A 14,937-nucleotide genomic window follows, 5' to 3' on the forward strand; every position below is an offset into this window, starting at 1 on the left:
AAATTTGTTTAAAGGAAATTAATTTAAGGATGTTTGTATCATTACATGGAATTGTACTAGAGCTGTACACTAAGGCTGGAGATGGGAGAATGGACTGACACTTGTTGAACTCAACACCAGTTGGGAAAGTCTGGAGTTTCACAATGCAAGATCACATCATGGACAAAGAATCATCAGTATGGGTTTCTGTCATGGGCTGTTAGCCTATGTTCTGGTAGAAATTGTGAGTGTAATTATATTTCATCTCCACATATTTGTGAAATTTATAGGTGTTGTTTTGTTTTATTGGTAACCATGTGAAGTGGACACCTTTATCACACATTCAAATACAAATAAGTGCAGAACGGCATTGTATTGACATAATAGTGAGGAAAGAGTGAAGCGTAAACAATGTTTCACTGAATTGAAAAGATGGCAATGCACCAATACCGGTATTAGTTGTGTGGCAGAGATACATTTTATGACAAATACTTCGTCAATTTAAAAAAGAGCATTGTGCCAAAACTGAATAACAATGTAAATTCTTCATGAGAAATATCTTTTTTTTTAATTTAGTGGACACCAGTGCATCAACAGTAGCTTAACAGCAGTATAAATTTTTGCTATTGAAACTTGGCTAGGATAGAGTATGGTATTCTAGCAGAAATGATCGACTGTAAGTTAAGAAGAGACTGCCAACAACATAAAGGTGCAGAATAATGATACTTTGAAAATATTTACTATTAAAAGAATAATATAATTGGTATAGAATTTGCTTACTGAAGACTAAAGATTTTGGGAATAAGGTTAGACATAAATTTATTGACAGTAACAATTAGATTTTTCTAATAACAAAATTATTCAGTCTACGATTATATAAATTAATTAATAAATTAAGACTGAAAAAATAAAAAGCAGCTTCAAGTTTTGAAAAATAATAACAAATTACAAGTATAGTGGAATGGTATGGCTCTTGAAAGATAACTGAAAAATTTATAAAAAACTGAGTAAAAATTTGGTTATATACAAAATTGTTTGTTGACTGCAAGAACATCTCAATTTTTGCAAATCTCAGAAGGAAGGGGATGTGTAATATTCAGCTACAAGAAGCTTCTTAGAGCAGAAGAGAAGGCAGCAGTGGGAAAACGACATAATGTAGTGTTAGATACCAGTGACAAATGGTTGATTTGGTATGGGTATCACAAGAAAAACCACCTAAATTGTGGTCCTCCTCTATGACTGGCTGCTGCATTCAGAAGTAGCATGCCAAACTGATAAACTTCCATTATTAATATTAGAAAAACTAAACAGTTATTTGCATTTCATATACAACCATATCTCAATAATAGGCTATCATTCTATTACTTCAAAAGTGTTAATTACCAACAGAATAATAAACAATAGCTAAACAAAAAGGCAAATGAGGAACTTTGGAGATATTTGGATTATGCCTAATTTGGATAATGGGTTAAGTGGTTTGGCTATAAGCTCAGAGCTGGTTCAGCAGTCTTGGTGGACAGACATGTTGTCTACCTTGGTCGGTATCAGTTGAGGACTTCATTACCTATCTCCAATTATTTGGACATGTAATTGTGAACAGTTTGATAGTAATTACACTACTACTCAGTTCATTTTTTTTTTATTTTATGTGAAAGAATGAAGAATAGAAATTATTTGTAATTCACAAAGTGGACAATTATTGTGCAGTTTCTCGTATTCTGCTAATAAAAAGTGAGTGCCATTCCATTTCAATAAATCAGTTTGATATTTAATTGTTTATACAATAACAGTTCCTCACTAACAGTTTATTACAGCATCAAGATAATGGATACACAACCAATGTACTGTTTTCTGTGCAGTGGTCAACAACCAAAGAAGACTGCAGATTGGCAAACATTCTTCAGAACTTGGGCATTCCACTTACGGTGATGGAAGCAACCAGGCACGTCACGTGTACTGCAATCTTAGTACAAATGGGATCAGTGACATGTCATCTGTGGTAACAAAGGGGACGTATGAAGAAGGGAAATTTTTGAGCAATGGGATTTATCATAAACACGTAAATCCCTCTCACTATCTATATCTCTCTCCCTTTCACTTGCCATAAGAGGGTCCACTGTACAATGGGAAGATATGTACCCAAAATGCAAACACCGAAAGCATCTTATGGGGCGTGGGGTGGACAGTGTCACGTCACACTGATAACACATAATCTGACCATCTCTGGGAGGGTATCAAACTCAAATGCCAGAATAAAGGTGCTGGTATCAATGTAATTGTCGTTGCAGCCTTTCAGCATATGCCAAACAAAATTAACACCCCACTGTTCCAGATTGACCAAGAATTCCTCATCAGTTTGAGAATAAGGTCTGTAAGAAAAATGACTCCCTGAACCATATTCACAGAATGGTGAGGAGTAGTGGACACTGACATGTTGCCAAGATTGTCGCAGGCATGAAGGGCTGGAAAAATCACATCTTACTCAGTGAGTACACTTCACCATCTTGTCTTTGATAGATACAATAAAAATAAATGCCTAGTGCCTGGTGCAGACCATGTAGCAGGAATCAGGTTTCAACTCAAGCCAGTGCAGCCAGGGAAAGGAAGGTCAGAGCGTTATAAGAAGCAGTATTAAAAGATCCATTACCAACTAAAGAGACAACCATAGCGGAAAACCCAGCCTGAAGCCTAATGCATTTCATACACAAAGCATCTGCCCTGATACCGCCCACTCCAATCAGAGGCTTCCCCTGCGGGCGTCACCCAGACACAGCAAGGTTCATCAGGCATGGCTGCCATTGCTGGGAGTTCCAATGTTCCAAATTGACAAGCAACCTCTCCTAGTCACACACGGGGAGGTATCATCCCAGGTATCAGAAGCATGATCCCTGTGTTGTCAGGGAGCTCAACCAAAAGGGTACATAATGACCCCACCACATGGACTGACCACTGTGCTTGCTATCTAGTGTTCAAGGACAATGGCATGGAGGAAAAGATGGAAGAAGTGATAAGGTCACACAACAAAGATGCTAAATAAGATGTTCTCTACCATTTGTCCCACACTATGGAGACAACATTTAGAACCACAGGTCAAACCACAAAGGAGGATCAAAAATGCTTAAAAGAAAAGGGGAAATGAAAAAGCAGGAGGAAGAAAATCCAGAAGTAATACCAGAAATGAGGAGGGACAGCCAGGCTGAAGCAAGCAATGGCAAAGAGAATGGAAGAGGGGGCAGAGAGGTAAGAGCAAGGGCAGGGAGGGAGGGCATGAGGAAGGGAATGCAGCCTGGGAAGGAAGAAAGGGCCAGAATAGCTTGGGGCATCATGTACAGACTCAAAAGGGAGCCATGATCCCCCTGAGGAGTGAATACAATGAAGCAAAGATATGTCAACTGCAACAAATGTAGGAAATTCATAATCTCTTACTGACTAATTAATTAAAATTATCTCAGTAAGATATGGCAACATTTATCCAGGTGCCCCATTTGGTTAAAATAGGTTTTTGTACAAACCTTATCTGGCAGTATACCTCTAAATGCAGCAACATGGACAGAAGCTTTCAAGAATACTTTCAATCAGAAAAAAAGTCAACATATGACTTAATTAACACAGTCAACATTATCAAACCAATGTATTTTGTGTGTCCATTTACCTAGTTTGTATCAGTGCATTCACACCATCAAAATTCAGACTGCCATTTCAACTACACAACATAGTGAATGGGACAAACATGTATACAGACACCTACCAAGCTGAACTGCAGCACTTGAACTCACTATCAAGTTTACAGACATAATAAAAATGCATAATTACTCATGTTCCGCATATTACATATGAAAAACCTCAATAAAAAAAGATATCATGCATGTAATATATACAATAAGGCCACACATATGGTATAATATGCATTATAAATATCTCAATTTGTGCAGTCTTTAAAATATGCATTTAACCCCCCCCCCCCCCCCCCCCAAAAAAAAAGGAGGCCACAACATGCAAATATTCATGCAACATTCATTTGCATGGAAATCTCCACTCTAGTTATTATGTATCTACCCCAAAAGTCATTAATGCTTGCAGACTGGTGATAATTTGAAATAAAATCATCTAAACAACAAGGGAATATCAACAATGTAGAAAAGACAGACTGCTACTCACCGTAAAGAAGATTCATCAAGTTGCAGACAGGCACAATTAAAAGAAACTTACATCCAGCCATTGGCCACAGCCTTCATCAGTAAAAGAAAAAGAAACAACACACACACACACACACACACACACACACACACACACACACACACACACATACACAAGCAAGCACACTTCACTCACACACAACCGCCAACTCCAGCACCTCCGGCAATCATGTGTGCATGAGGTATGCTTGCTTGTGTGTGTCTTTCTTTTGCTGATGAAGGCTGTGAACAAAATCTATATGTGAGCATCTTTTAATTGTGCCCATCTGCAACTTGACATGAATTCTTTACGGTAAGCAGCAATTTGCCTTTTCCTACATTGTTGATATTCCTACCTGATGTTTTCATTGATTAAATAATAAGGGACTTTCAGATGTGAACTTTGTAGTTAAAGACTCAACTAATGCTGGCTCCCAAACTTCACATTCATTTCTTCCTAACAGCCCCTTATGAAAAAAGTCAAATGATCCCGCTAAGAAGTATAAGTAACGTCTGACTGGATTTGAGAAAAATGTTAGCTGGAGGCTATACAAAGCAGAGTTCACAGCATTATCCGGTCAATATTTACAGAAATCACGTAAGTGAAAAACTTATTGCAACCATGACTACAACAAAGGTGTAGCGAATGTATACCTGATTCATCGTGGTCCATGGGCCACCAGCTGGGTTTAAAATATTTCTTCTGTTTAGATGATTTAGCATATAGCTCACCTGTTAGAAAATGCAACATTGGTCAGTGTAACTATGCAACTACGAACACATTCATTTACTTTTGTAAACAACAGAAATGGAGAGAATGAAGTATCATAGCCATGTGAATGGCAGAAATGAACACTACCTGGTGAAATTTACATAAATAAGGATTATGAACCCGAAATCATCAAAATAATAATAATAATAAGAATAATAATATTCAACAACAACAATACCAAACCCGACAACAACAGCTGTATTCTGTGAAGTACTACGAAGTGCATTACCACAATTAAAAATATGCATCAGTGTAGCTAACATTGTTTGTCCCTTTCCTGAAGATAACATAGTGCGCAGGTTAAGGTTCTCATAGGTGCTTTGTTACGTAAATTTAAGTATTAACTGTGTTTTTCTTACCTGTCACTTCCTTTTCCATGTGTTTTTGCTTTTAGGAAGCTTTAATTTTCGAGTGCTAGTAATAGTGTTCCATAGATTTTGTGTTCGTTTTGAATACAGTCCAGAGACAGGTAGTGCTTATTTTCATTGTTTTCAACAAGAAGTGTCTAGTGACCACAGTTTAGTCAGCTATCAGCCGCCTTTAGTGAATTAGCAGTCTAGTTAAAAGTTGATTAACTCTCTACAGTAAATTGTTGATTTCTTAGGATGGATGGATGTGTGACTGCTGTGTACGGACGCAGGAGCAGCTGGCCACTGTTTGCGAACAGCTGAACATGCTGATGGCCGTGGCCAGCTGTCTTTAGGCTGCTGCCTTGGAGTGTAGCGGCAGTGGGGAGTCTGGTGCGTCGCATGGTACACCCCAGGTGTTACATGCTTCACCATGCTCCCTGCTGTCGAGCCATCTTCGCCAGTACCGGGCACGGTTGGGCCACCCTCTCCCCAAGGGGAGTGGCGGGTTCAGCAGTGTTCGTGACGCACAAGGCGGAGGGTCAATGTGGAGGCTAGCCGTGTGGCATCGTCTGCTCAGCCTATGAGTGGACATGTGGCCGCTCCTTCAGCAGGCACAAGGGGGGAGGGGTTTATTAGTGATTGGGAGCTCCAATGTTATGCGGGTGATGGAGCCCCTTAGGGAAACAGTGGAATGGTTGGGGAAGAAGGCCAGTGTTCACTCTGTCTGCTTGCCGGGGGAGGGGGGGGGGGTCTCATCCGAGATGTTGAGGAGGCAGGCAGCAACAGAGAGCACTGGGTGCACACAACAGCAAATTGTTGCTCATGTCGGCACCAATGACTCCTGCTGTCTGGGTTCAGAGGTCATCCTCAGTTCATACAGGCAGTTGGCGGAGTTGGTGAAGGCAGAAAGCCTTGCTCATAAGGTGGAATCTGAGCTAACTATTTTTAGTATCGTTCCCAGAATCGATCGTGGTCCTCTGGTTTGGAGTCGAGTGAAAGGTTTAAACTAGAGGCTCAGACGATTCTGCAGAGATCTGGGGTGCAAATTTCTCGACCCCCGCTATCGGGTGCAGAAATGTAGGGTCCACCTGAATAGGCCAGGCGTGCACTACACGCAGGAAATGGCTACAAGGGCAGCGGAGTATGTGTGGAGTGCACATGTGGGTTTTTTAGGTTAGAGAATTCCCTCCCTAGACCCGACAAGACGCCTCCTCAGACGCGACAAGGTAGTAGCAGGCAAAACGCAACAGGGAGTAACAATATTAATGTGGTAATAGTAAACTGCAGGAGCTTCTATAGAAAGGTCCCAGAACTGCTCTCAATGCCCACATAGTACTAGGGATGGAAAGTTGGCTGAAACCAGACGTAAACAGTAATGAAATTCTAAAGTCAGATTGGAATGTATACTGCAGAGACAGGCTGGACAGTGAAGGGGGAGGCGTCTTTATAGTGATAAAAAGTGCAATAGTATCGAAGTAAATTGATGGAGATCCGAAATGTGAAATAATTTGGGTGAAGGTCACGGTTAAAACAGGTTCAAACATGGTAATTGGATGTCTCTATAGGCTCCCTGCCTCAGCAGCTGTTGTGGCTGAGCACCTGAAGGAAAATTTGGATAATATTTCGAGTAGATTTCCTCACCAAGTTATAGCTCTGGGTGGAGATTTTAATTTACCAGATATAGACTGGGAGACTCAAACATTTATAATGGGTGGCAGGGCCAAAGAATCCAGTGAAATTTTTTTAAGTGCATTATCTGAAAACTACCTTGAGCAGTTAAACAGAGAACTGACTCGTGGTGATTACCTATTAGACCTTCTGGTGGCAAACAGACCCGAACTATTTGAAACAGTTAACGTAGAACAGGGAATTAGCAATCATAAAGCGGTTACTGCATCAATGATTTCAGCCATAAATGAAAATATTAAAAAAGGTAGGAAGATTTTTCTGTTTAGCAAAAGTGACAAAAAGCAGATTTCAGAGTACTTGATGGCTCAACATTAAAGTTTTGTCTCAAGTACAGATAGTGTTGAGGATCATTGGACAAAGTTCAAAACCATCGTACAATATGCATTAGATGAGTATGTGCCAAGCAAGATCATAAGAGATGGAAAAGAGCCACCGTGGTACAACAACTGAGTTAGAAAACTGCTACGGAAGCAAAGGGAACTTCACAGCAAACATAAACATAGCCAAAGCTTTGCAGACAAATAAAAATTACACGAAGTGAAATGTAGTGTGAGGAGGGCTATGTGAGAAGCTTTCAATGACTTCGAAAGTAAAGTTCTATGTACTGACTTGGCAGAAAATCCTAAAACATTTTGGTCTTATGTCAAAGCGGTAGGTGGATCAAAACAAAATGTCCAGACACTCTGTGACCAAAATGGTACTGAAACAGAGGATGACAGACTAAAGGCCGAAATACTAAATGTCTTTTTCCAAAGCTGTTTCACAGAAGAAGACTGCACTGTAGTTCCTTCTCTAGATTGTCGCACAGATGACAAAATGGTAGATATCGAAATAGATGACAGAGGGATAGAAAAACAATGAAAAACGATCAAAAGGGGAAAGGCCACTAGACCTGATGGGATACCAGTTTGATTTTACACAGAGTGCGCAAAGGAACTTGCCCCCCTTCTTGCAACGGTGTACCGTAGGTCTCTAGAAGAGCGTAACGTTCCAAAGGATTGGAAAAGGGCACAGGTGATCCCCGTTTTCAAGAAGGGACATTGAACAGGGTGCAGAACAATAGACCTGTATCTCTAACATCGATAAGTTGTAGAATTTTGGAACAAGTATTATGTTTGAGTATAATGACTTTTCTGGAGACTAGAAATCTACTCTGTAGGAATCAGCATGGGTTTCGAAAAAGACGATCGTGTGAAACCCAGCTCCCACTATTCATCCACAAGACTCAGAGGGCCATAGACACGGGTTCCCAGGTAGATGCCATCTTTCTTGACTTCCGCAATGCATTTCATACAGTTCCCCACATTCGTTTTTGAACAAAGTAAGAGCATACGGACTATCAGACCAATTGTGTGATTGAATTGAAGAGTTCCTAGATAACAGAATGCAGCACGTAATTCTCAATGGAGAGAAGTCTTCTGAAGTAAGAGTGATTTCAGGTGTGCCGCAGGGGAGTGTCGTAGGATCGTTGCTATTCACAATATATATAAATGACCTTGTGGATAACATTGGAAGTTCACTGAGGCTTTTTGCAGATGATGCTGTAGTATATCGAGAGGTTGTGACAATGGAAAATTGTACTGAAATGCAGGAGGATCTGCAACGAATTGACGCATGGTGCAGGGAATGGCAATTGAATCTCAATGTAGACAAGTGTAATGTGCTGCGAATACATAGAAAGAAAGATCCTTTATCATTTAGGTACAATATAGCAGGACAGCAACTGGAAGCAGTTAATTCTTTAAATTATCTGGGAATAGGCATTAGGAGTGATTTAAAATGGAATGACCATATAAAATTAATCATCAGTAAAGCAGATGCCAGACTGAGATTCATTGGAAAAATCCTAAGGAAATGCAATCTGAAAACAAAGGAAGTAGGCTACAGTACACTTGTTCGCCCATTGCTTGAATACTTCTCAGCGGTGTGGGATCCGTACCACATAGGGTTGATAGAAGAGATAGAGAAGATCCAACGGAGAGCAGCGCACTTCATTACAGGATTATTTAGTAATCACGAAAGCATTACAGAGATGATAGATAAACTCCAGTGGAAGACTCTGCAAGAGAGATGCTCAGTAGCTCTGTACGGGCTTTTGTTGAAGTTTCGAGAACATACCTTCACCGAGGAGTCAAGCAGTATATTGCTCCCTCGTACGTATATCTCACGAAGAGACCACGAGGATAAAATCAGAGAGATTAGAGTCCACACAGAGGCATACCGACAATCTTTCTTTCCACGAACAATACGAGACTGGAATAGAAGGGAGAATCGATAGAGGCACTCAAAGTACTCTCCGCCACACATCATCAGGTGGCTTGTGGAGGATGGATGTGGATGTGATTGTAGATGTAGAGAAACCTTTTTTCTGTTTCTATTTCTATCTTTATGTGCCAGAATACATATGAAAGCTATCACAATTCTCTATCTTCTTTATGTATCTATCAGAAACTCAGTACCTCAAATATTTAGTGAGTTAATAACTTTTCTCACTAAATTAATCATAATGTTATAACTAGTGCCCTGATTTTCATGTACTATCAAATCATAAAACATGTACGCATTCATACAGTACCATACCATTAAACGTGCACAGTAAGACAGCAAACAAGTAAAAGTATGTGGTATTCAGTTCTATATTGACTTCTACTTTCTTCTAAAACAGTACACAATAACCAGTTTATCCTACTTTTCTTCAATTAGGCCCAACTGTTTACCAGACAGAACATTTTTGTACACAGAAAAAGACCTTTCTATATCACAAGAAATGACAGGTGCATACTTATGTGAAGAAATTTTGGACGATGTCAGATCAAGTTAATAGTCTTTTACACTTTTGTTAAAAAATATTTTTTGTCAACTTCATAAATTCAAAATCAGGATTTGATGTGAAAACTTTGTTTATCTCTAAAGCTGTAACACCCCCTGCTACACAGGATGATTGCAAAGATTCTTCAACCTCTTCAATAACTGACAGGGATTGTACATGTGGCTTGCAACTTTCTTTTAGCTAAAGGAAAATGCATAAAATTTGATTTTACACTGCTGCCCATTAAAATTGCTACACGACGAAGATGACGTGCTACAGACGCGAAATTTAACCGACAGGAAGAAGATGCTGTGATATGGAAATGATTAGCGTTTCAAAGCATTCACACAAGGTTGGCACCGGTGCTGACATCTACAACATGCTGACATGAGGAAAGTTTCCAACCAATTTCTCATAGGCAAACAGCAGTTGACCGGCATTGCCTGGTGAAACATTGTTGTGATGCATCATGTAAGGAGGAGAAATGTGTACCATCACGTTTCCAACTATGATAAAGCTCGGATTGTAGCCTATCACGATTGTGGTTTATTGTATCGCGACATTGCTGCTTGCATTGGTCGAGATCCAATGACTGTTAGCAGAATATGGAATCAGTGGGTTCAGGAGGGTAATACGGAACGCTGTGCTGGATCCCAACGGCCTCGTATCACTAGCAGTCGAGATGACAGGCATCTTATCCACATAGCTGTAACAGGTCTTGCAGCCACGTCACGATCCCTGAGTCAACAGATGGGAACATTTTCAAGACAACAACCATCAGCAGAATGGACTATCAGCTTGGAGACCACGGCTGCGGTTACCCTTGACACTGCATCACAGACAGGAGTGCCTGTAATGGTGTACTCAATGACGAACCTGAGTGCACAAATGGCAAAACGTTATTTTTTCGGATGAATCCAGATTCTGTTTACAGGATCATGATGGTCACATCCATGTTTGGCAACATCGTGGTAAATGCACATTGGAAGCATGTATTCGTCATCACCATACTGATATATCACCCAGCGTAATGGTATGGGGTGCCATTGGTTACACATCTCGGTCACCTCTTGTTCACATTGACGGCACTTTGAACAGTGGATGTTAAATTTCAGATGTGTTACGAGCCGTGGCTCTAACCTTCATTCGATCCCTGCGAAACCCTACATTTCAGTAGGATAATGCATGACCGCATGTTGCAGGTCCTGTACGGGCCTTTCTGGATACAGGAAATGTTTGACTGCTGCCCTGGCCAGCACTTTCTCCAGATCTCTCACCAACTGAAAGCATCTGGTCAATGGTGGCCGAGCAACAGGCTCATCACAATACGCCAGTCACTACTGCTGATGAACTATGGTATCGTGTTGAAGCTGCATGGGCAGCTGTACCTGAACACGCCATGCAAGCTCTGTTTGACTCAATGCCCAGGCGTATCAAGGCCGTTATTATGGCCAGAGGTGGTTGTTCTGGGTACTGATTTCTCAGGATCTATGCACCCAAATTGCATGAAAATGTAATCAGATGTCAGTTCTAGTATAACATATCTGTCCAATGAATACCCGTTTATCATCTGAATTTCTTCTTGGAGTAACAATTTTAATGGCCAGTAGTGTATGCAAATCAGGTCTTGCTTCAAATCTGTTCTCTTGCATGCCACATCTGCATCTTTAATGTAAGCGGCAATAGTGGCCTCAAAAGTGACTACAACCCAAAACTGGAGAGAAATGGAAACCTAAGTTGCACCAGCTTATGGTTTTTCAATAGAATGATGGTTTGTTGGTTGGTTGGTCAATCGAATAGAGGAGGGGGAGGGGACAAAACAGCGAGGTCATTGGTCCCACACACATGATCTGAAGCAACAGAAACTAAGGGAGGCACAACGCAAACAGCATAGTCCAGTTGATGGGAAACGAAAATGGACAAATAAAGGGCAAGAGGAACATCGGGATGGCAGGAAGAGTAAAGAATGGGAGGAGGGATTAGAGGAGGGGTGGGAGAATGAGAGCAGAGGGCACCTCAGGGGCCCTACACATGACAGGGCACCAACACCACTGCCGACCTATCCGTATCACTACACATACCATGATCCCAACACAACAGGGACAAAATCAGGGAAGAAGACACAAGAAAGGTGGAACAAAAGTCACAAAAGACCAGATAAAATGTAGGGAAAAACCTGAACAGTGTGGAGGCAAGGCCAAAGGTCTCCCAAATCAATGCCAACTGAGGAACTCCAACTCCAAAATTAAACTCAGGTGCCCAAATGTACGAGCACAAACCATTTTCATGATGAAAACTGAGAAGGGACATGGTCGTGTGAGGGTCATCTGCAAACAACTGGGACAAGAAAAGTGTGAGGGCATGCCATGTGCGAAGGGTTATGGCTCACTACAGAGTAAAAAAAGCCATGTGTCAACCTGGTATGCCTATATAAATATGACACAGGATGGTAGATTTTCACTGGGAGATGTGAAAGGAAGAATTCCATGAGATGGGAGACACTAGACACTTGATCAGATGTAGTCTAATAGATGGCGGGAAAGGGGGGGGGGCGGCAAGAGTCAACCCATCACTGAGCAAAAAGGTATTTTAATGTGAAGCCCCAAATTCATCCCTGCAGGAGTCACAGAGAATGGGGATAGATGGCTGACCCCCTTCCTCCAACCAGCAAGACAATTGGCAAGCTTATTACCCTAGCTGGGAACCCAAAGGAAATAAACCGAACAGGCAGTAAAGTCAATATCGGTAACATCATCATGGATGGCAGACACCTATGGGTGGTGGGAAAAACACAGTGTGACACCCTGAAGGCCAGTCATTGAGTTCTTACATAACAAAACACAATTGACAGTGGACCGTTTAATAAAACTGAGTGCCTGGTAGATGGCCATAAGTTCTGCTGTGAATTCCCCACACATGGCAGGCAAGAGATGGTGTTCTGTGCTAACAGAAGACATGAAGTCATAGCCCATGTGATGGGCAGATTTAGAGCCATCGATGTAAAAAACAATAGTATAACTGAATTCCCACAACAGCAGGTGGAACAAACAATGGAACACCACAAGAGTGACGGAGACTGATGAGATCCACCCATAGCCGAGACTGAGGAACTAAATAAAGATGGTGTTCGCAAGAGAATTTGGATAACGGAAGAAACAAGGAAGATGGAAATTGTGGCGGAGAGAAGAGCCCAACTGGTAAACCCAGCAGGTGGCCAACATCCCAAGGCCATGGAAAGTATAGAATAGAAGGGTGTGAGCAGAGAAAGAATAGACAGTGATGGCTTTGGAAACCAGGAGCTGGGACCACAAACCACAAACCAAAAGGGACTTGAGGGGGGGGGGGGGGGGGGGGGGGGTAATCCCAATTTCAACTAGGAGACTATCAACAGGGCAAGTGCAAAAGGCGCCAGTGGCCAAACAGATACCACAATTATGGATCAGGTCCAAGAGGAGCAGCATGGAATGGTCAGCTGAGCCTTAAACTCGACAGCCATAGTCCAGATGTGACATAACTAAGGCCAGATAAAGATGGAGAAGAGTCACACGATACTGGCCCCAAAAGGGGGCAACAAGAAAGTGAAGGACAGTAAGTTTATGGAGACAACCAGTCTTCAGATGGCGGATATGGGGCAATGAAGTAAGCTTGTTGTTAAAAAGAAGACCCAAGAAACAGAACTGAGGAACACAGTCAGGCACTGGGAACCGAGATATAGATCCTGATGAGGATGGACCACAGTATGGCAACAGAAATGCACTACCCACGATTTAAATGGGGAAAATTGAAAACTGTCTATGTGTGTGCATGTAGAAGTGCACTGAATGGTACCCTGGAGCTGTCACTCCGCAGATGCCACTGAGTGGGAACTAGCCCACATACAGAAATTATTCAAATACAGAGTATTGGTGACAAATGGTCCGATTCAGGCTGCAAGTCTGTTAATAGCAATAAGAAAATGAAGGACACCTAACAATATGGAGCCCAGTGTAACACCATTCTCCTGGGTCTATGGAGAGCTGAGAATATTGTCAAACCTAATCTCAGAATGACTGGTGGGACAGGCACTGGCGAATAAAAATCGGGAGGGGGTCCTCCCCGAAGACCCCACTCATGCAACGAAAGTAAGATGTGATGGCTCCAAGCCATGTCGTAGGCCTCACAAAAATCAAAGAAAACTGCAAAAACATCATGGCACTGAGAAAGGGTTTCGATTTCAAGCATGTGATCGACTGGAGACCTTTCAAGCATATGATCGACTGGAGACCATCGCTCCTGAAAGCCACACTGGTAAGAAGATGAAAAGTCCCAAGATTAGAGGACCTAACTGAGCCAACAAGTCACATTGTGTTCCATCGACTGAGAGGTGAAAACACCATGGAGCCAAATAGGGTTAGGCACTCAGAGGAGATACTGTTGTGGAGGACTGAGGTTTTGAAGCAATTGGTTCTGGATGGAATCAGGGGCAGGGGCTGTATCATTGGAAGAGAAGAGGACCCGAAGATGTTCCCATTCAATAAAACGTTGATTGTAAGATTCCGCCTGACAACGGGTAAAACATAGGTGGGAAGCTTCAGCCCACTGTTTCTAGAGGAGGAAGGTGGCTGGATAGGAGGCTAATGCTGATGCTGTCACAAAATGGGTCACAAGTTATTCCATGAGAACCGATGGACCCATATAAAGACCACCTGGAAGGCCAAGTCTTGGGATAGAAGACTGACTCTGGCAACCTTGGAGGGTGCAGAGCATAGTCCACAGCCTTTAAGAAGGGACAGATGAATCATGGGAGAAGTCAGAGTGTTCCCAACACACTCACTTGCTATCTGATTAAGTAACAGGGTTTGGTGCAAAGAGATTTAAAGGTAATAAGACCCTCAGAGAATGGGTGCTGTTTAAGGGGTTGCAAGGCCTGACAGTGATTCCATATGGCAATGTCAATGGTGCTCCATCATGGCACTGGCCAGTGGCCAAAGGGGCCTGCTGAGTGGGGGATGGCAGTGCCAGCGGTAAGAATAATTGTATCCGGCATGTCATGGACGAATTCATGAACCCAACCTGACAAAGTAGGGATAAACATGACATGGGAGATATATAGAAGCAAAATCAGCGTGATGGAAAGCCCTACAAGGTAGTATGTCCATCAGAAGGTGGGAAAGGAATGAGAGA

The 14,937-nt window shown here is 41.9% G+C and overlaps 1 protein-coding gene across 1 annotated transcript in view; it reads right to left on the reverse strand.

Moving 5' to 3' along the window:
• The window catches only part of LOC124555342, an 856,442-nt gene that overhangs the window by 565,216 nt on the left and 276,289 nt on the right, over positions 1 to 14,937 (reverse strand). Inside the window, exon 9 of the mRNA XM_047129223.1 lies at positions 4,809 to 4,886. Coding sequence (XP_046985179.1) covers positions 4,809 to 4,886 — 78 coding nt within the window. The remainder of the gene's footprint in view (positions 1 to 4,808; positions 4,887 to 14,937) is intronic.

This window comes from Schistocerca americana, chromosome X (assembly GCF_021461395.2).
Source record: "Schistocerca americana isolate TAMUIC-IGC-003095 chromosome X, iqSchAmer2.1, whole genome shotgun sequence".
NCBI classification, from domain to species: Eukaryota; Metazoa; Arthropoda; class Insecta; order Orthoptera; family Acrididae; genus Schistocerca; species Schistocerca americana.